This window comes from Arachis hypogaea, chromosome 20 (assembly GCF_003086295.3).
Source record: "Arachis hypogaea cultivar Tifrunner chromosome 20, arahy.Tifrunner.gnm2.J5K5, whole genome shotgun sequence".
NCBI lineage: Eukaryota > Viridiplantae > Streptophyta > Magnoliopsida > Fabales > Fabaceae > Arachis > Arachis hypogaea.
Window position 1 is genome coordinate 138,516,075 of NC_092055.1, and position 24,022 is coordinate 138,540,096.

The 24,022-nt window shown below is 29.3% G+C and overlaps 2 protein-coding genes and 1 long non-coding RNA gene across 4 annotated transcripts; 2 read left to right on the forward strand and 1 right to left on the reverse strand.

The window, feature by feature from the left end:
- Positions 1 to 8,246: 8,246 nt before the first annotated feature.
- On the reverse strand, positions 8,247 to 11,344 carry LOC140182619 (uncharacterized). The gene is made up of 3 exons (XR_011878568.1): positions 11,176 to 11,344; positions 11,025 to 11,079; positions 8,247 to 10,942 (listed from the first exon to the last, which is right to left on the reverse strand). It is a non-coding gene; the product is annotated as an uncharacterized lncRNA (long non-coding RNA).
- A 3,817-nt stretch (positions 11,345 to 15,161) lies between these two features.
- Positions 15,162 to 18,052, forward strand: LOC112784629 (F-box protein At2g26850). Its single transcript, XM_025827904.3, has 5 exons — positions 15,162 to 16,567; positions 16,701 to 16,780; positions 16,954 to 17,126; positions 17,332 to 17,406; positions 17,637 to 18,052. Exons 1-5 carry the CDS (start codon positions 15,878 to 15,880, stop codon positions 17,822 to 17,824), a joined length of 1,206 nt encoding a protein of 401 aa, XP_025683689.1. The 5' UTR covers positions 15,162 to 15,877; the 3' UTR covers positions 17,825 to 18,052.
- Positions 18,053 to 19,547: 1,495 nt separating this feature from the next.
- LOC112786759 (rhomboid-like protein 20) lies at positions 19,548 to 23,560 on the forward strand. Of its 2 annotated transcripts, none has more exons than XM_025830132.3 (8): positions 19,548 to 19,819; positions 19,968 to 20,068; positions 20,648 to 20,788; positions 21,081 to 21,147; positions 21,654 to 21,805; positions 21,901 to 22,005; positions 22,458 to 22,580; positions 23,012 to 23,560. In XM_025830132.3, exons 1-8 carry the CDS (start codon positions 19,795 to 19,797, stop codon positions 23,177 to 23,179), a joined length of 882 nt encoding a protein of 293 aa, XP_025685917.1. In that variant the 5' UTR covers positions 19,548 to 19,794; the 3' UTR covers positions 23,180 to 23,560. The 2 variants fall into 2 exon arrangements, with proteins under 2 accessions (XP_025685917.1, XP_025685918.1); XM_025830133.3 differs by having other exon boundaries at positions 21,904 to 22,005.
- Positions 23,561 to 24,022: the final 462 nt, after the last annotated feature.

The window sequence follows — 24,022 nt, forward strand, 5'->3', positions numbered from 1 at the left end:
ATTGAGTATTAACTTTGACAAGTCTAGCTTGATACCGGTGAATTGTAGCCAGGAGTGGGTTGGTCGGATATGCCAAATATTAGGGTGCTAGGCGGCGAGACTACCAGTGAAGTACCTGGGCATTGAGCTAGGAGCAAACCCGAGGCTAGTTAAAACATGGAAGCCAGTAATAGATAAAGTAGAGAAGAAACTTAGTTTGTGGAAAGCAAATGTGCTCAGTAAAGCAGTAAAGTTGGTCCTTATCAAGTAAGTGATTAACAGTCTGCCTACTTACTATTTGAGTTTGTAAATGCCGGTTACAGTGGCAAAAAAACTAATTTCATTGCAAAGGAGGTTCTTTTGGGGGAAGGATGATGGACGCCCTGGGCTGGCTCTTGTAAAGTGGGAGTTGGTACAGGCACCGAAGAAATTAGGAGCGCTAGGTGTGGGGGATGCGATGATCCGCAATACCGCTTTATTATTTAAGTGGTGGTGAAGATTTTTTAAGGAGGATTGTCTATTGTGGAAGAAGATTGTGTGCTCCTGCAATAATCTGAATCCTGGACAGTTATTGTCTACTCAATCTATACCGACAAAAGGAGGCCAGTGGAGAGATATTTGTCACTTGCAAATAAAAGAGCAATATGTAAGACAAAAGATGATTGACGGACTGGCTATGGAAGTAGGCGATGACAGATCAACCAGATTTTAGGAACATACATGGTTACAGTCGGAAAAGTTGAAAGACCCCTTTCCGAGACTCTACTTGATTTCAAATAACAAAGGATCCGTGATTGGGGACTGTGGGTTTTGGGATGGGATTGAGTGGGTGTGGAACTTTCAGTGGAGGAGGGAGCTCCGCCAGTGGGAGAATGACAGCTTGAACCATCTTTTAGATACCTTGCAAGCTGTGAAATTGATAGAAGGTGCACAAGATAGAGTGGTGTGGAAATTTGATAAAAAAAGGCGTTTATACTACTAACTCATTTGTGCAGGTTCTGCAGGTACAGACGGTAACAAAAGACATCCTCATCTATAAGTTTACAAATGGAATCTGGAAAGGACTGGTGCTCCCTCGAGTAGAGTTATTTACTTGGTTTGTCCTTGTAGGTCGAATAAATACAAATGATCGTTTGAGTCTTTTGGGTATCACTGAATGAAGTAATAATGTCTGTGTTATGTGTAACAAAGAAATTGAAACTATACATCATTTATTTGTTACGTGTGAGTACGCTTGGCAGGTGTGGTACGCATAAATTAGTTATGTGGGTTGTGCATGGAGCCTCCTAGGATCCATAAAGGAGCACTTTGAGAGTTAGAGGACAATGCCCTTGAGGAAAGATGCAAGGAAAACATGATTAGTGGGGTTCTTTTCTGTTATATGGAATATCTGGCTATGTAGAAATGAGTTCATTTTTCAAAATAAGTCAACAGGTGTAGTGGACTGTGTTTCTGTTTTGTTGCGCTAAGGAAAGATGTCAAAGTAAACCATGTTGTTGATGGCTCTATCGGAAATGATATAGGTGTTACTATAGTTCATGTTATGTCTCTTGTACGCTCCACTTAGTGTGTTGAACTCGTTTCCTTTCAAAAAAAATAAAATAAAATAAAAGAGAGTGAGTAAAAAATGTACGTGAAGAGAACAAGTGATCAAAACAAGTGAATTAAAATGTACACATTTAAATTTCGAATTTATTGTATAAGGAAAAAATAGAAAAATACATCAAGGATAAATGTGATGATGATAAAAGAAAAAGAGAACAAGATTCAAAAAAATTTAGTGAGAGTAGTAAAAATTTGATAGAGGTAAGACGAAGAGATTGAATTGAATGAATGAAAGAAGAGATTAGAGGGTGGAGACCTAGTGCAATGATGATTGAGTAAGTTGGGTGCATAAAAAATTTAGTATATAACTAATTTGGCGTATAAAAATATGGTGTGGATTCTTGTAATTTATACATTCTTTATATACATTAATTACATCATAATGCTTGATATCAAAGATAATAATTATTGGATTTAGCTAATATGTATTTTATAAATTAAAAAAATTTATTAAAAATATAAAAATATAAATTTTTAATATATTTATTTTGTATTTATTAAATAAAAATATTTAAAATTTTTTATTAATAGTAAATTTTTTCTTAAGACACATGTTAATTAAATCTATAATATTTTATAACTAGTATTTTTTACTCGTAATAACATTATGAGAATATAAATTTTTTAAAATTATGTCGGTTTTGTCTTGACATTATAGATTATAGCACAAAAGTTTATACAATTAAACTATTTTTACAAAAAAAATCGTAGGAGACAAAAGTCACAGTCGACTAAGAAGATCAGAGTTTCCGTAGATAAAAAAAAAAATCAAATAATAAAATTTTTAGTTATTATTTTTCATGTGAAAGGGTTTACTTTTTTTACTAATAATTAATTTTAGCATTCGTTATCTAAAATTTGAAAGAATTTAACGTGTATACTTTTATATTTGATTAAGTATTACATCTGGTTCACAAATAGAAATAATTAATTTTTATGCTTGTTATTTAAAAATAATATGTTTCTCTCTATGTATATAAAAATATAATTAGATATTAGTATAAAAAAATTATATTGATATTTATAAAATTAACTCAAAATTATTTTTTTTAATAAAACAATTGAATCTTGATTCTAACTTTAATCACAGCGTTAGTATTTTTTTTAAATTATATGTAATCAATATTTAAAAGAACATAAGTAAAATATAAATTAAAAAAATAAACAGTAAAAATTTAAAACTAAATAAAAAATATGTATATAATAATATTTTTTATTTGAATTATATTATGTTGTTAATTTTATTTTTTGTATAACAGAAAGGTAGAAAAAAATAAAAAATGAGAAAAAAGAGAGAGAAAGATAAAGAAGAAGAATGAGAGGGGGAGTTTGTTAATTTTGGATAAAAAATTATTTTAATTATAATGAAAAAAGTATGGGTGACATGTTTTGCTTTGTCAAAATACTAATATAAAATATAAAATATAAATTATAAATTATATAAAGTAGGAAGGATAGAGAGAAATAGAAAAAGAGAGATATAGATAAGAGAATGTAAGGAGGAAATTTATTAATTTTGGAGGAAAATACTTTTTCTCAATTTTAATAAGAGAGTGTCATGTGACACATTTTGCTTATTAAATTAGTTAGTAATATATAAATATAATATATAATATAGCTATATTTAAAGTTTATTTTTAATTTAATTTGCATACAATTAGAGAATGTTATGTTGTATATTTTGATTGTCAAATTTATAATTAGTCGTTGATAATGATATATAAGAGGGATAGAGTGAGTGAAGAAATGAGAGAGATAGATAAAAGGAGAGAGAGGAGAGAAAAACTCTTTAATTTTAGAAGAAAATATTTGATTTCAATTGCAATGAGAAAATGACACGTGACATTTTTGTTATAAAATTAGTAATACTAGTATATATTTCCGTATCCTGTACGGAATAATTCATAAAATTATATAAAAGATTTTATTGAAAAAATAAATTAAATATATAATAATTATTATTATAAATATTTTACAAAGTCATAATTAAAAATCAAATTTTTAGGACTTTTAATATTAAAATATTAAAAATAATTAGTATTTGTCTTAATCAATTTGAGTTTGATGAGTGATAATCTCATTCGTCCGCTTAAACAATTATTAGGAGTTAGAATCTCGCTTTGTGTGTAGTAATTCATTAGCTAGCGATAAACCCTTAATAAATAGAGCATCAATACGCGGGTATCCGACCCATCCATACCTAGTTTGGGAGGATAATAACTTGATCCGAGTCGGGGCAGATTTTGCTCGAGACAGGACTTAGTCGGGTTTAGGGTGTACCCCCAGATATATACATATAAACACTTTTTAGGAATTAGAATTTATATCACATCACAGATTCAGTGATTCATAACATGCCAGAGAAACCCAACCATCCTCACCGAGAGTCTTCTTCTTCTCGGCTTCACAAAAAATCTCATAACTCTCGTCATCGTGCATCGCCACCTACCCCTTCACCCTTCACAACCCCCATCTTTCTTCACAGTTCATCTCTCTCTCTCTCTCTCTCTCTCTCTCTCTCATTGTGAGTCTATTAGGTTCTTCTCTTCTTCTTCTACGGACTCATCACTTAGTCGCTGTCGCTATGAATCTGGACATTGTCATTGCAATTTTATGTAAGTCTGACACTGAATAAAATATAATTTTTATTCAAGTTGGACCAATTGAAAATAGGTATGCATGAGATTATTTTTGCATGTAATTTCTGAATTTTATTATTTAAATTTGATCTATGTGGTTGAGTATTTTAGTATGGCGATCATCATGGATTCGTTGCGATACTAATGTGATAAAAGCTGCGATAATTTCATAACTAATTAATATATGAGATTGACCAGATTATTAAAATAATCAAGGAAATAACATTCAGATATGCGCATAAAATTTATAAGATGTGATTATCTCAGAAAAATATATATGTATAGCCCAAGTGAAAGATTATTAAAAAATTATTATTTCTTAATATATTTATGGACAATACATATATTAATTATAATTACAATTTAAGTAATTTCACATTAAATAACTTATATAACAGTGATCTCATTTATTATCATAAATGTTAAATTAAATAAGTCATTATTACTTTTTATTTAGATAAATGAGATTAAAACCACATATTCTATTTTATTTGTGTTTTAGAGTTTAATGAGTGCCACACTTAAATATAAATAATAACTTCAAAATTTTGGTCCCCAACACATCAAACCGCCTCCGTAGCTCTTTTCCCACAGTAGAGTTGCGATTCAGCCCTATCAGGGATATAGAAGGTTTTGGTTGACGAAGATTAAAGAACCACAAGAGTCAAACTCTCTGATCTCAATCATGCTCTCGAATGAAGGGACGCTTTCGCTCTCTCAGTTATATTTTTTAATGATTTAACATGGATGATCTTGAGGTGAGAAATACTAAAATTTTCAGATAAAATAGAATTTTTATTCAATAAAATGATAATAAATAATTTTATTGAATTAAATTATATTAATATGATTATTGAATGATAAAGAATGTTAGAAAATAAATAAATAATATTTTTAGAGTATAAAAATATTAAATTGTCATTTTAATTTATTTTTTCAATGAACAAGAATAAATATCTTGAATTAATTAAATTTTTAAAAAAATATATACCTGAAATTATTTTATTTATTCAAAAATATTTTAAACATATAATGGTTCAATTAGAGGTTGACTATTGAAAATTGAATATAATATTTTTAAATTCATATTTTCAATAAAAAAGATGTACTTAATTCTATCCATCCTAAATAATTCTATATTCACTATTACTTATCCATCTAAATAATTCTAACATTGATAGAATATTATTTTTAGATAGAAAAAATTAAAATATATTTATTCTATTTCAAAAATTAATATTCACATTTAATTTAAGATTTCAACAAATATGACAAAAACATATTATATTTTTTAGTTAAAAAAGCAAAATATCTATAAATATATTTTTGTGCTTTAATTTTAGATTTTTCAAAAAAATTTGGCAAGTTAATAAAATCAAATCATATTTTTATAACATATATAAGAATGTATATTACACATAAATAAAAAATATTAGGTGTAACAAGAACAAATACATAAATTAAAGTAAAATTTAAAAAAATAAAAGCCAATAAAATATTAAAAGAAAGAAATATAAATAAAAAAAAACAAAATTATTAGACGAAAGAGAAATAATTTAATAAATTTTATATGTATATAAAAGAGGAATAAAAAGAAGATATACAGTACCTTGTTTAATTTAATAATATTTATGAAAATAAATACATAGAATAAGAGAATAAAAAATAATAATAAAAAAACTAAATATCTGAATTAATATAAAAAATAAAAAATAATAAAATAATAATAATTCATCATAATCTTAATCTTTTAATATAATTAATTAATAACAATATAATTAGTCTACTATAATTTTAACCTAAATTTTTAATATAATTAATTCTAATTAAATAATCAAATAAATTAAATATAAATATGTCTAATCTAATCATATAAAGAAATAGTAGATTTTCTACGATTAGACATATATATATATATATATATATATATATATATATATATATATATATATATATATATATATATGGGGATAAAATATTATTTTAAAATAAAATTATTATTATTAATGGCATATAAATATTAAAATAATAAAATTATATTAATACATAATTGAAATATATTATTAGAATAAAAATTTACAAGAATTAAAATAATTAAAATTTATTAACTTTAATTAGTTAAATTAGCATAAAATAAGAAAGAGATTAATCAGGTTAAATAAATTAAAAAATATTACCGAATAAAGCAAATATCACAATAATTATATTATTAATTGAAAAAAATCAATTCAATCAATTCAAATTTTTATTTAAAATAGATAACCAAAGATTACCAATGAATAAAAATAAATAAAATATAATAAAAAATAATTTTAGTAATATAAATAATTAAATTAAATTATTATATATAATTTTTACTTTTTACTTTATTATAATTGAAGTTAACATTAATAGTAAAAAACTAATTTTAAATAGTCCCAATTTGTATTTTACAACATAATTAAAACACAATTTATAATTTTTTATTTTGTAATTAACCAACATTTTTTAAATTTTTTGGTTAAGTCTACTGTATTTTATGATTGACAATTTTTCTCTACAAAACACAAATTTATGATGAATTATTACAATCATGATTAATTAATAAAATCAAAAAAAAATTATAAAAAATCAAATAAAAGATAAAAAGTAGAGTAAAAAATTATTTGAAACTAAAAATTTGTTAATTGTGCTAAATTTTATTACTCACTTCAATTTCATTATCTCTTTGTATCTAAAAAAGTATAGAATGTCACACTTATTTAAAAAATAAATAAAACTCTTTAAATATACGGTATAATATTTAATTTATGAATAATAAGCTAAAAAATATCTAGATTTTTATAATAGTATTTGAAATTTTAAATAATGATAATACAAAGAGTTTAAATCTACCAAATGAATTCTAGATCTCAATTCAATAATTGTCCTTTACACATCTTATTTAAATTTAAATTTTAAAATTTAATTTGTATGTTCTTTTTTTTCTCCTAATATATATTATTTTTGACAAAAAAAGAAAAAAATTTATTAGACCAAAAAAATATTCTATCAAAGAATTATTATATGGAGATTTATAATTAGAGAATAAATAATAATAAAAATATTAATAATAATAAAGAATAAGAAATGAAGGCCATATGAAAGAATGTTAAAAAAAATAATAAAATTCATATTAATAATAATAATAATGCTGAGAAATGATATTGTTGTTTTAGGATTCTAATCTCTGTCTTTGGCTATCATTTTTTTTTCTCTTTTTTTGCTCTTTTTTTTTAAATTATCAAGTGATAAAAAATTAAAGAACAATTCAAGAAAACGAAATCAGCAAAATCAATAGTAATTATACAAATCAAAATACATAAGAGAAAAATAGACTATTATATGATAAAATTAACATGATTATATTTCATTATTAAATAAACAAAGTTAACGCAAAATAAAATTACATGTAAAGAGAAAAAAAACAATGAAAAAAGAGTTAAAATATTCAAAGTGATAAAAATATAATTTTTACAATTTTATTCTGTCATGTATATATATATATATATATATAGAAGACTATAAAACAATGAAGTTCTAACTAAATTAATTTGTATTTATTATATTCAATTAATTGATATATATAATATTAAATTATGTGATACTTAAATATTTAATCAAATTAATTAGTTGATATAATTAATTTATCGTAATAAATTATATTTAATAAATTAAAAAATAAATTAAAAAATACTCTCAGAAGTATACTATGTAACACCCCAATTACCCTAAGCCTTACCTATAATCGTAAAGCAAAGGTTAATAAGAGGTTACGACAGTCCTAAGGCTTATACATATTTATATATAGAAAGAAATAATATATTCTAGGAGCCCGATGAAGGATTAAGCTCAAAGACAGATTTACAATAGCACGAGACGTTCACACGAAGCTAACGTATAAGATACAAGATAAAAGTATAAGAGAATAAAATATATATAAATATAAGAATATAATAATCATAGAGAACTAGCCGCAACTTGCGGAGTTTAAGCCGACTAGTTACAAATAGAAAGATACAGAGTTTTAGAATTAAAACAGCTTATACAACCTATCTCTCAAATAAGTCTCTAAGGTCATAAGGATAAATATACAAAAGGTGAGAGAATACTATGACGAAAGTAAAACAGAAATAAACAAGGAACGAACCATACTCTGCTCTGTCACCATATTCGCAATCTCACCGAAGAAGATTACGACCTACATCTGAAAAACAATAACAAAGTATGGAATGAGAACCGGAGGTTCTCAGTATGGTAACAACGCCCAATGATGTAAGATGTAAGGCTCCGGGATGCCGAAAGCAATCCTAGAACTTCACATCACATACGGATATTCAAGCTTAACGAAATAAAATAAATATATAAGAAGCTTAAACCATAAACCGGGTTATCTAAACTTAGGGGAATTCTAACTAATACTAATCACACCGCTGTATCCCACAGCCTCCGCCAACCTAACCTCCGTGCGATCCCATCGCCACCGCCTGCCTAACCTCCTCAGCACAAGACAATCACAAATAATGCAAGCAAGTAAAACACAGATAGTATTCATTTATAGCAAGTAATTCAAGAAGCAAGTAGGCATGTTATACAATTAGGCAAACTCAAGTAATCAAAGCAAACAAGCATATAGAAGATGCATATGATGAATACCTATCCTATTGGCTCGTGATATCACTTATCGGTCCGTAAATGCCAGCTCGACACATCCTCCCGAATGTAGCCTTTTCTGCCACGCCAGGGATATAGTGTCCTGCACACTCATGCAGCAGTTCTTCTGCTACGCCTGAGATATAGTGCTCTGCATACTCATGTAGTAGAGAGTCTACTACGCCGGGGATATAGGCCCCGCACACTTCCTGCAGCAAAGAAGAAAATAACCACAACAAATCATGCAGCAGAACTATCTGCTACGCCGGGGATATAGGCTCCGCACACTCTTACCAAAACTGGTCATGCAGCAGAACAATCTGCCACGCTGGAGATATAGGCTCCGTACACTTTCAACAATAACTGGTCATGCAGCAGAACAGTCTGCCATGCCGGAGATATAGGCTCCACACACTATCAATAACAACTGGTCATGCAGCAAAACAATCTGCCATGCCGGAGATATAGGCTCCGCACACTATCAACAATCCAATAACTTCATCCTCAAATCATCACCAGACATCACCATTTCTCATCTCAAATCACTTCCAACAACATCTACTCATGCAGCAGAGAAACCTGCTACGTCAGGGTTATAGGCCCTACACACTTTCTTTCCATATCCATCATCAGTTCTTAATTCCATTTCGAACTCATTAGTTCATCAGTTTCTCAATTTGTTGTCAATACTCACCAAGTTCGCTAACTTTTTATCAAATTACCAAGTTAAAATCACCTAGGACCTTCTCTACATTTTGATATCCAAAAAATGAGCCAAAAGTCTTAAATAAGTGTCACAGAAGTTTACAAGCCTAATTCTCCGTCTCTAGACTCAAAACGAAAGTATCCTATAGATTCGAACCCAGTTGAAATAGTTTAGTTGAATAAAATAGAAAGGAAAACCATTTCACTTGCAAAAACCGATTTTAAGTTTGAAATCTCTGCACCAAGACAGCAAGCTACCCCGTTCTTAGAAAATCCACCAAAAATCGTATTTTCATTTGATGAATATGAAATTTTCCAGAAATAAACTAGACTCATAGAGATTTAAATAAGTCAAAGTCTCATAGAAAAATCATTTTCCTGGAGAGAGTTTTACTGATTACAAGTTTACTTTTAAAAACTAGTTTTGTTGTTAAAATAACTAAGAGGTCTATTTTTAAAACGAGCACAACTCCTTCTACAAAATTTATAATAATATAAAATTTTGACACAAACAAGAAAATAGTCCAAGTCTCAATGTCCTTTTAGTCCCACTCAAAATTATGATCAGGATTGGGAGATCTAGGCTTAGAAAGTTGCTGGTTTGATTATGTAGCAGCAGAAAATCAGTTTTAAAGTAGCAAACTTCAAAAATTTATATTTCCTAATCCAACCATTAAACTTTAACCAAAATTTTCAGAATTTTTTTACACATCACAAAGATTCAAGAAAAATTAATCCCATTCAATTGTGATGGTTAGATCGTTCCCAAAAAGCGTCCAAAACTGCTACCAGAAAATAGATTATACAGAATTTTGCCAAACCTCAACTTTCAAAATATTTCAACCAAAATTAGACCAAAATCATACCAACTTCAATTTACCTCATAACTCACCCTTTAATATCCTCAACCTCAAATATCAAATATATAACACTATAATCATTCCTCTACCAACCACATTCATCAATTTCCATTATCAAATACATAACAATACATTCATTTTTCAAATCAACACATTAATCAAATTCCATTCCACCATTTCCAACAATCATCATAATCAATTTCAATCTCAATCCTCAATACCATACTATCAACATCAACATTTCAATTCATCAACAACCCAAATCATCAAATTCTCATACATCATCGTACAACAATTCTAACAACCAATTTAATTCAATCATATCCTATGGGTCACAAGTCTAAGTGTCAAGAAACATTACATATTATATAAAGGAAACCGAAACCATACCTTGGCCGATTCTCAAACGCACCAAACACCAAACGAAGCCACCAAGCTTGATCCAAAGCCTCAACCAACTCCAACAAACACCCAAAACTCAATCTAACATCATATATATATATATACCAAATCAAAACCTAAGATACACAAAACAACTAAACACAAGGATTTAGTGGAACTTTACCTTATCCAACGTGAGTAGGGGTAAAATCCAACAATTACCCGTTATTAGAGATCACCTAAACAACCAAAACCACAAAATCTATTCAAAAACCAAACATAAAAATGCGCAGAATCTAGAACTGGAAACTTGGGATGGAGAAGTGAGATCTTACCAGATTTCTTTAGATAGAAAGGAAGAGCTCGTCGGGAACTTCGCGTGGCCGTAAACAGCTCGTCAATCGAAGCTCTGAATCAAAAGTTATGGCTCCCGGAAGGTGGAGGTGAATAGTAACCACTCCCCTCTTCTCCTCTCATCTCAAAACCGCGGCTCTCTCTCGTTTGGGGGAAGAAATGAGCTGAAAAGCTCATTAAATGAGCTTATATTTGGTCCAGTCTAACTCGTTAGCGTTTTTAGCCCGTTTGTCCCACTTTGAGCCAAAACCTTTGAGATTAGTACTCAGTTTTAAATTCTAAATTATTTTTGTCATTTCAAAACAATAAATCAATCTTCAAAATATTATTTTTCAAGATATGCGGCACTGGATAGACTAAAGCCGGTACTGCCAGCTTAAGCGCCAATATACATTTTTTTTTTACAAAAGCTTTTCGAAAGAAAAATATTTTCCAACTCAGAATAGTTCACTGAAATCAAATTTTATATTTATATTTTTAAATTAAAACTTCTAAATTTTGAATTCATCTCGAACACTTAAAATTATTATTTTTATTAAAACGATTTTGCATGAAAATTCCGATTCTTACATACTACGTCAACTTTATTATTAAGTATAAAAATTTGATTTTTACATAGATAAACTAAATATAATAGATAATAAATTCGTACATAAACACACACCAATACACCATCAATTAGAATAATATAACCTCATTCAAGGATATCTCAATATCTATTTACTTTTCACATGACATAATTCATATATACATTAAATAATTACACAGCAATATTGAATACATATAGTATAGAAATTGGGGGTTAATTTTTTTGGATATTGGATAGTAATTAGTGTAATTTTTTAATATTAAAAATTATGGTGTTTTATAAAATTTTGAGGGCTATAGAATTTGCAGAGTGCGAATTGTCAGATCAATTTTTTTTTAATTTATAAAAACAATACACAAACTGCGTATTGTATTATTTTAATATTAAATTACAATACACAGACTATGTATTGTCAGTACAATATATGATCTGCGTATTATATTTACACAGAATAGCACTTTTAGAATACTGTAAAATTCTATTTTTTATAACATTAACCTAAAACTTTATTCATTCACTATATTAAAATAAAAAATCCGAAATTGGGAGCAGTGAGCATATTTAATAATTGTGGGGCTGCCGCCGTTCAAGAAGATGGCAAGTCAGGCCAACCAACTTAAATAAGGAAGATGGATCTAAATTCTAAAATCACCAGCCATATGATCTCATCCCTCGCTAGTTTTATTTATTTTTTAATACGTGGCAATAAATTATTTATTTTATTATTCGCAGGAATTTTGATAACCACCTAAATTATGTGGACTTTTTAACCTGGTGCTAAGACATACACGAATTTACTCTCTTTTTCTTTGAGTCTTTGACCTGTAACCTCCCAATAAAATTCCTTAATTATATTCATCAAAAGTCTATTTCTCCTCACATGAGAAAAATATGGAGCCATGCACATAAAAAACTCTAATGCTGTCTAAATCACATGAATCCCATACCCTTTTTTTTTTCTTGATAAGTAATTATGCAATTCTAAAAATACATGTTGAAATTATTATTAATATAAATGTTTAAACTTTTTTATTTAATAAAAACACAATAAATACAATGAAAATTAATTTTATATAATTTTTTAATTTATAATTTTATTATATATTTTTAAGATACATATTAATTAAATCTTATTACATAATTATTAAATCCAGTTGGACTCTCAGATTAAAACTTCAGTCACCCCTTATTAATTTGGATTGACTCATAATTTAAATCGGCCAAATAATTAATTTAGTTAAATTTAGTAAAACCTGATAAAATCTGGTTACATTAAGAAAATATATTATTTTCTATACATAATATTTTTTATTAAATGTATTACATAAATAAAATTAAATTATATTTACTACTTTACCAAATTAAAGAAAAATAATATTTTATTAATTATACTATATTTTCTATTTCTATAATTATTATTTTTATTTTTTTATAAATACTTAAAGAGTATAATAAATATAAATTTATAGATACTTATAAAGTATAATAAATATAAACTAATTGATGAGTTATTAATATTTAAAAATAATAATTAATTTAATATAAAATAAAACTAAAAAAAGATATTTTTTTATAAAAATAAAAAATAAAATAAAATTTATATAATTATTTAATTATAAAAAAATCAATCAATTGAATATGTAATTTAATGGTTAAATTAATAATTTGATAATTTAATAGTTTAATCTGTTCCATTACCAATTCGATTTGGACAACTATGATTTTATATATATAGCTTCATGACGTATTTACCTATGTATGTAATATATCGTTCCACATCTTCAATAAATATTTTATTCATGCGTAGATGTCTTTATAGTAAATAGTAGTAATTAATTAAATAAAGGATAATAACACTTTGTAAATACCTCAAGCAGTGTTGTCCTTAAGTAGCAAAACTTGATAAGGATCGTAAACAAGACCAGATCAAATTGTAGGTTGCTACTCCAATTTAAAAGGGGAAACCGATATTATTAGGCACATAGGATAATTAATGCAGTAGTGGAAATTAAACTGGAAAACGTTGTTTTAATTGCATTGGAAATATCACACACAACAAAGCATTGTAATATTGGTCCCACGTCCTTTTCTGGTGAAACAAAGCAATAAATATTAGCTTTTTTTAATAAAAAATATAAAATAGTATGTATATTATTAAGAGATTATTTAAATATACAACTCTAAAATAAATTTATATTATTTTAATAGAAAAGACCTTTTCGGTAAATTATAAAATTATTACTACAAGTTGAAAGAGATTATAATAAGAATAGAATTAGTAAAAAAAATAGCTAATATTATGTTAAAACTCTAAAATAATAGCGTCTGAAAAAAAATATTAAAATTTAAAACACTTATTTATAGATGAAGGAAATATTTAATACAGGTTTAAAAATATTTACAATTTTATTTTTAAATTTATAATATTTATAACTTATAAAAAAAAGAGAATTTTGCTACTACTTGTTAAAATTATTTAAAATAAGTATTTAATTATTTTTGAAAAAATAAATGCAGTACAAAAATGCTGTAAGCCTTAAAATTTTCAATTTTCAATAAGAAAACGTTTTATATTTAACACCTTAGCAAGTGTCACTAAATCCTAAGAAAAATAAGCACAAAATGTTATCAATAAATTTAAAATGCGTATTGAATCTAGGTGAAAACTTATGTGAAATTAATAGTACTGATTTAACTAAATTTTTATCTAACGATTTTAAACTATCAACTTTACATCATGAAGTTGACTGCATCTGAATTTTTACTTTGAATCTATTACAATAACATGTAATAAATTCTCTTTTGGTGAGTTCTGAACCAATTTAGGACACAATTTTTGGTTTTTGAGTAATGAGTATGGAAAATGTGTGTGTCAGATAAATCAATAATAATTCTGAGCTTTTTCAATACACATTGCATTGTTGGTGCTGTTTGAGTGAGTTTGGTGGAAGTTAGGCAAAGGAACAGGTACATCTTTTTAATGCCGTTGCAACCCCTCGTGATGTTAACACACCCAATTGTGTGTCATTCACTCATCTATCTTTTACATTTATAATATTCTAGTTTTAATTTAATAGTAACATAAACTTTTTAATTTAATTAAAATCCCCCATCATTCATTCATTTTTTTTTTCTTTTTTCAGATAGTAGTCCCTTTCCTTTCTCTTCTTTTACACAATCACGCCACACATATTCACACACTAATGAGTTGTGATTAAAGTAATAGAAACTTTTAATTCAATTAAAAGGGGCCCCACTTTGTATTTAGTTATAACAACAACAACAACAACAATAATAATACTATATATTACATAAAATTGCATACATCATCTTATCTTCTTTTATTTATATATATATATATATATATATATATAATTTAGTTACATTTTAAACTCCATTGTCATATTTTAGTATTTGGAGTTAGGGTGATATGCATGTACCATAATTGGTGACCATATATTATTATTATTGTTGTTACCTAAGTTTTTTTTTTTGGTTTAAATAGGTGTTTTTAGTATTTGCATTTAGCAGAGTGATTTTCAGCTTGTAATTCCCAGATATGATATGTCAAAAGTTCACAGCAAATGAGTTCATTGATTTTGATTTTGAATTTAGATTTTTGATATGATCCAAAAGAACATCATGGGCATGTCTCTTTTGGGGGTCATGATTACAATCTAGTAATAACCAAACAAAGATCATAAGAACACCATCATCAATCAGTGCCAGCTGCCTCCCACTGGTGGTACATGTTGTTGTTGCCCCCTCTCTTTTCTATGTTGGAATTCACTTTGTGCATTCTAGGTGTTTGTTCCATGTCCTGTGCGAGAGAAGTGTTTGCTTTAACTAACCATCTTTTGTGAGAGAACAAAAAGCCTTGTCGGTTGTGTAGTCTACACAAGTCCTTCTATGAAAGCATTGCATTGAGATTTTTAAGGCACTACTTTGGCCTAACCAATACTCACTCTTCTTCCAATGGTGGATCTTGTTTTTAAATATTTTCTTTGTAACAGTAGAAACACTTTTCCTTGTTTCTTTTTCTTCTGCTAAATATATAGACCCTTTTGAAATCCAACCTCCAAGTACAAATCACAATGCTTTACTTCCTTATATCTTTTGTGTCCTTTGTGATCCTTTCCAAGTCCTTCACCAGAAAACCACACTGTAGAGGAGATAGTAGTGGTAGGGAATCAAAACTAGTTTCAACTTGGTTCTTGGGGAATCTTCCAAGTGTGTTGATTTCTAGGGTCAAGAAAGGAAGCATTATTGGTCTTAGTTTTCTTCAATTCTCTCTTGGAATGCCGCTAAAGAAGAAGAGTTTGGTGTCTAATAAAGTGAATAATAATGGGGAAAAGGAAAAAAACATGGTTTCTCTGTTGGATTTGCCTGATTTGCCATTAGAGATTGTCCTTGAGCACCTTTCACCTGCTGAACTATGCCGTGTGGGAGCAGTGTGCAAATCTCTCATGGACAGAAGCAGAAGTGATTATCTATGGCAGAAACACATGGAGAGAAAATGGGGTAAAGTGATAGGTGATGTTGCTTATAGGCAATGGCAATGCCATGTAGCTTCAAGAACCAAAGAGAAGATGTTCAACCAAAGCAATCAGAGAGGAATATTTGCTTCTCTTCGTAGTTTTTCCCCATTCCTATGGCTCAAACCAAGAACAGGAAAGGGTGATAATAAGTTAAGGAACTCATTGCCTGAAGATTCAACCATGGCTTTGTATCTTTCTCTTGAGAGTGGCATGTTTTGGTTCCCTGCTCAAGTCTATAACCGTGAGGTAATTAATTAACCAATTGCTGATAATAATAACCTGTTTGTTGATTTTGGTAGGTTGCCAATATTGCACAGTGATTAAACTTCATTGGGATACTGTATTTCTTTATAATTGATTTCCACTTTTCCTTTTTCAGAATGGTCATGCTGGGTTCATGCTTTCATGTTATGATGCTCTTTTGTGCTATGACTCTAGAACTGACACCTTTCAGGCAAGGTATGTTGAAAGATTTTACTCCTTCATAGTTGAGCTTAGTCCAATCTAATGTGGTTAATTAGACTTCCAAATTGTCTGAAATCTTTGCATTTAGACAATTTTCAGAGTTATAATGTTGAAGTGTGAAAACTCGTAGCTCTCTTTAACATGAATAAGTTCATAATTTCTGGCAGGTACTCACCTAATGGAAGATGGACAACTGAAGAAAACATACAATGGGACAGGTTGAGAGTACCACCAATTGACAATTCTCCACATGTTCTTCATATCTCTGATTGTTTAGATGACTTAAGACCTGGTGATCATATTGAGATCCAGTGGAGGAGAAATAAAGAGTTTCCATATGGTATGTCTGATGAAATGTATCAAATCAATGGTTCTGATTCAATGGACTAGTTTCTAAATTATCCCATGTGAAGAATTGTATAACACTTTGGTCAACAACCATTGATGTTTTTAAATTTTTTTTTTTAATTTATAAGTTTTATGTGTGTGTGTGTGTTTGATTACCTACATTTACTAATTTTTTTGCTTTAATTGTATTGTTTTAGGTTGGTGGTATGGTGTCATTGGTCATTTGGAATCATGTCAAGGATATGCAAACCAGTGCCTTTGTCACAAAAATGGTAAGAGAATCCACTTTTTTACATTTTTCTCCCCCATTAAATTGAGCTTTCGTTTTGTTGCATCTCTGGTATGACAGGATTTTTCACATAATCATTTATAGAGTCTTATGTCATAAACCACTTTTAGTAATTAATTACACATATAAATCATGGGTTTGTCCTTTCTGGCTTTGGTCATTGGTAAACAAAGTTTGAGTTGATTTATGTGACAAAGTGGTAATTTGTGACAGATATGGTGATTTTGGAGTTCAACCAATACACCCCTGGTTCAAGGTGGAGACAAACCATGATAAACAGGAAGCATCATAGAGAAGAAGGAAATGAAATAGATGGTTTCTATGGTGGAATTAGGAAGCTGCATAGCAATGAGGAGATTACAACGTGGAAAAGCCTCTGGCCAACCAAAACTGTTGAATGAATGAGTTGACTCATAGCTTAGATCTTTGTATATTTTAATTGTTACAAGGATGAATTTGTCATTGAATGATGTCATTCCTAACAAAAGGTATAGCATAGAAAAGACTAAAGAGTACTACATTGGATGAATTTTCACACACTCCTTAACACACTCTATTGCCAATTTATAGTAGTGTATATGTTATATATTTTCTTGCTAGCTATGCTCATTCTCTTTCTTAATCCACAATGTTGGTCCTAGTGTTCATCTCTAATACACTTTATGGAGTGATAACATTACATATTGTTAAAGAATTAAACCATTTAGTTATAAATTATGACATATATTTGTTAATGTGTTTGTGTTAAACACAATTATGTTTTATTGACTTGTTGCATATAACAATGCCCTAATTTGTTCTTTTTTACTACCAATGTGAAATGATTGAAGAGATAGGTATTTTGACATCTTAAATATAAACTCGAAGACAAAAAGAAAATAAAATATTAGGAGACTTAAAATCTCCTTTGCAATCTGTATGAATTAATCAAAATTCTAAAAATGATACTTATTCAGCCGAATAAAAAATTTTGTTCTAGTTTTTAATGCCCAAATTAATTCCTAAAATTTGAAATTTCAATGGGATAAGTATTTGAATGTTTCTCTATGGGTATCTAGATGATGGAGATTACTTAAATTAGCACTTCAATTTTATGAAAATATAAACGTTAAATTAATCAATCTCTGAACAGGTTTATAAACTCAAATAATGTTACTAATTTTGGTCTTATATTTAAATTGATTTTCTTAAAAAATAAAAAGTTAAATAACTCAAGTACTCAACAGGAATTTACCTAGCACATGCCTCATTCCAAGAAAGAGGTCGACAGACTATACATAGAATATTCCAAAGAACCAAAAGAAGTCAAATATCTTAATTTTTTTTATTTTCATCCTTCTCTTTTCCATCAACCAATTAATCAAATTCAATGTCAATAAATAAATATTTTAGAGCTTTAACATATACTATTTTTTCTTAAAGTTCGTTTTATTATATATAATTTATAATATTCACTTTTATTTTTACTATATAAAAGATATGAAAATTTGGTGTATAAATTCCTTTTTATTAAATATCTTTTATTATATATAGCTTATAAAAATTAGGGAAAGTATAGGGCAGATTTATTAAAATCTGGCTAACACTTAGCTAACAAAAAGAAAATGAGTGATTATTTATTATTAGATGAAATCTTACACCATTAAATACACTATTGATGGCTAATTGATGGCTACAACTCACAAAATCTGCTGCCCCCTAGTACTCCTCTAAAAATTATTTCGAAAAATATAGGGGCTAGCAACTTTTGTGTTTTCTGGCCAGCATTTAACCATTAAATGTAATCTCACACCATTAAAAACACTATTAATGACCAATTCATGGTTACAAAACACAAAAATTGCTGCCCCTAGCATTTCTCTTATTATTTTTCTCTTAGGATTTTTTAGACTTAAAATAAAACTTATTGATTAAATTATAAAAGAGGAGTGTTAGGGGCCAGCAACTTTTGTAATTTGTAGCCATCAAATAGCCATCAATGATGATTTTAATGGTGTGAGATTGGTGTGAGATTTCATCCAATGACTCACTTTTTTTTGCTGGTAACATGCTGACCAAAATTTAATAAAGTTGCTGCCCTAGACTTTTCCATTATAAAATATTTACCATCTATGTTAACTTCTTGTATATTTTTTATTTTTCTTGTCATTATATTTATTTTTTTTAGTGAATAAAATACCACTGTTATTGGGGAAAAAAAATTTACGCCAAGAAGAGAAAAGGGAAAGAAGAAGAAAACAGAACAGGGGAGAAGGGAAGAACCAAGGTTGCGAGCGAGAGAGAGTAAAGAGAAGAACAACCCAGAAGAGCAACAAACACAAAAGATTACAGCCACTGAAAAAGGTTGTTGCTTTCTGCTAACACTGCGAAGATGAACGGAGGCCCCTCTGGTTTTAGTGCGTCAATTCTCTCTCCCTACCCATTCAATCATCTGGGGTGTTGAATTTTTCACACCCCAATTTTCTTTTTAAGCTCAATTTCTCATTTATGTGACAAAGTTTGCGTCTTTTCGATTCGCATATTGATGATTTGTTTATGTTACAGCAAATGCTCCGGTCACAAGGGCTTTCATCATCGCCTCAGCGCTTTTCACAATCTTCTTTGGGATCCAGGGTCGTTTCAACTCTCTGGGGTTGTCTTATCAGGTGGCCCTTTTTACCTTTTTATTTTATTTATTTTTGAATTTGGGATTCTATTTGTATCATGTAATCAGGTTCATTGGGTTTCCTTTTAGGGATGTATGTACAATTGGGTCTGGGTTTTAGTTTTCAAGTGTTTTAGGATTGAGTTGATTTTGATCTGCTGGGTTTATTCAGATTACTCTTTCCAATGCAATTATTTGGATTTTAATGTAGATTAGGTCATGATACTGTTTTAGTTTACTTCTACTTAAGGTGCCAGATTAGTTGTATGGTATGTTAACCATGTGATAGAGGACTTACGGAGAGATGGGGGATTTGATATTAGTGGTTAGATTTCTATTGCTGTGACTTTGAGATTCGGATTTTTTTCATTGTTTTTCTTGGAATGTTAGTAAGGACACTGAGGGGTTATGCACTTCTGCTATCAGTGAACAAATCTAATGGAGAATATGTACTAAGAAATCTTCTGATACTTGTTCATGTTTTGCACTCTATAGTATATAATGAACACTTGAAAGGCTACAATTTTATAGTCACTCAAACAAGACCATAACATCTCCCTTGTTCTTGTATTTCTGGCAGGATATTTTTGGAAAGCTTCGTCTCTGGAAATTGATTATGTCTGTATTTGCATTCTCATCGACACCAGAGATGATGTTTGGACTTTACCTGCTATACTACTTCAGGGTTTTTGAGAGACAGATAGGTTCCAACAAATATTCGGTAAGTAGTTTTATGTTTATGCTTATAAATTTCTCTAGAATTACTCTGAAACCAAGTTCAGTTAATGAAACGTTAGGCATAGAATAGTATGAGATTTTATATATCGTTGCAGATTTATGCATTTTAAATGTATTATACTATTATGTTCATTTTTCAACATATATACCTGCATCTCCCTTTTTCCCTCCATCTGCACTTTAGTATGCCGATCTTACATGACAAGAGGGAGAAGTGCTTTGTCTTAGATTACTATGTGTAGTTCTAAAATGTCTGTCTGTACCCTTCTGTGCAGGTATTTATCGTGTTCTCCGTATTAACTTCTCTACTGTTTGAGGTGATTTCTTTAGCACTCCTTAGAGGTATTATTCTCATTATTGATTGTTATAAATAACATGCCTTTCACTCAAACTTTGATGAATCTCTTTATGCTGCATCTTATTTCAATATATTTTGCTCCATCTTTCTTTGTTGTGCATGTCACTACTCACTTCTATGGTGCTTAGTTTTCCTTCAATTTTTTTCTTCGTTGTCTTTTGACATTTTTGCTTTTGGTGGGCATTCTAAACAGAGTTAGTACTGAGCATATACAACAACATATATGGTTATCCATTGACAAGGAACTTCTCTTTATATGAGATTTTTATGTTGATACAACTTTGGGCTTCATTAACTTAAACATCTTTGGTGCCTTTGTTTTTTTTTTTTAATTTAGATAGAGCGGTTGTCTATTTATGGTGCTATTATTTGGTTGGTAATTGTATGTCACTTATTCTGATTTGATGTTTAAAGCTCTGTCCAAATAAAATATTTTAAGTAAGAATGTTTTGAAATTCTTGCATTTGAAGTTGTATGCTCACTCTTGCAGATCCTGCAGCGAAGCTAGTCACTCCTGGACCTTATGGTCTCATATTTGCTTCATATGTACCTTTTTTCTTAGACATTCCAGTTTCAACACGGATTCGTGTATTTGGTATCCCCTTCTCTGATAAGTCATTCATATATCTAGCTGGTTTGCAGGTAAATCATAACTGAACTATTTGTGCTTATATATTAATAACTATATGCATGTTCTGAACCATTCAGAGACGTAAAGGTAATTTATGTTATTTTAGCAGCTTGTGTTATCATCATGGAGAAGGTCCCTCTTACCAGGAATGTGTGGCATCCTTGCGGGATCCTTGTACCGTTTGAATGTCTTTTATATCCGCAAAGCAAAGGTAATTTTGAATCTACAATATAGGTTTGTTCTGTTATTTTAATTTTGAAAATTATGTGACAGCAATTCAGATGGCCTGTAATTTGTTTATCCATTATTATTAATACAAGCTTCCATTAAGTAATGTGTGTATAAATTTATAGGAATAGGTTTAGTTGAAATTGGTTTGAGCCAAATCAATCTTTCACCTATGAGTAACTTTTTGGGTAAATTATACCAATTTCCTTTGAGATTGGCAATATAACACGCTTACCTCACGATTTACACACCACACACACAATTACAAAAAAACAAACAATTTTTATGTTCAGACCTTTTCCTTTCACACTTAATCCAATTATTTAAAATTTAAACCCTTTTCAATGACTATGCAGTATAGATTATTATACACCAAGTGATTACAGGGAACTTCTTGTTTTTACTCATTTGTGCTGATGTGTTGATGCTTTGCAGTTCCCAGATTTCATCTCATCCTTCTTCTCACGATTTTCATTGCCATCTATGGGGAGTCCACGAGGCCCATCAACAAGGAATGTTGCGGGAAACGTACCATCCTATCCAACTCACCAAATGGAGGCAAGTTTTACTTTGTAGCTGTAACTAATATTGTTCGATTTCCATTACTATGGAGCTATCCATTTATGATTTTAGTACTTGTTCAGATTTCTATGCAGCCATTATATTAGCATCTTATGTAATAAGAATGATTCCCTCTTGGATTGGTATATATGTGATACAGCAGTTTCAAGTAACCCTTGTAGCTACGAACTACAACTGAGCATCATGGAGCTTTTCTTGGATTGCCTTATCAAAACATGTCTCACCCTTTGAAGTAGGAGATTTAGCTGAAAAATTCATTGTGCTTTGCAATTTGATGAACTCATTTATAGCATTCCGTTCAATGCGAACATTTGTTGCATGAAAAATATATGGTTTTTTCTTCTTTTTCCTAACTAATTATCGGTATTTTTGTTGGCTGACCGAAGTATTATATATGGTGGTTGCAGAGAAACTACCCTGCTCCAGTACAATATGCAGTAGAACCATCAGAGGACTCGATCACTACACTTGTTTCGATGGGTTTCGACAGGAACTCTGCAAGACAAGCACTGGTGCAGGCCAGAAATGATGTCAATGTGGCCACAAACATCCTTCTAGAGGCGCAGTCCCATTAATTCCGTAAATGTTCCGTGTAACGAGAGCGACATTGTTCCGAAGTGATACGCACAAATGATGAAGTATAAGGAATACACTAATCATGATGTGAGGATGTTTATGAACTTGAGGGATTCATGGTATTTATCATCCTCAGGGTTCCTCCTTTACGGTAATCATTTTTTTTCCACCTTAACTTGAATGTTTAGATATCCATCACAGGATTGTTAATTGATAGATGAATGAGAATTTAGAAGCCTGTACAAATAACTTGCACAATATGGAAATCATGCTTAATTGCTTATCCTTTGATGAGATGTTGAATCGGATATCTGAAGTGGCAGGTTCTTCTTTGTAGTACATTTTGATGCTGTTGTCTATGAAAGCAATTTTTTTATTTACTCTCCCCCTATATAAAATAGAAAGAGAAAAGGAAAGTATTTGGTTTTTGTTTCCGTTTCTCGTTTTCATTTTCAATGTTCATAAAGGAAAAAGGAAAAAAAAGGGAGATTTCATTCATGGTTTCCGTTCCTTCACAATTATAAAAAAGCAGAAACACTTGAAATTGAAACGGACTCCAAAATTTCATGTAATCCCATGATCACATCTCAAGATTAGTATGCCGATGTAGTATGGAAATATGATTCAGAAATTTTGTAAAATGAGATGATGGGCATAGAAAGTCGGTGCCTAATTGACTCCGATTAATGCATATATTTATTTATTGGGCGTTCTTAAAACGTTGATACAAATATTGGTTAGCGATGTGTCACTGCAATTGTAACGTGGAAAAATCTATACATATGTCAATACTTAAGTTCCAACAATAAGGAAGATATCAACTAGATAGTTTGAGCAAAGAC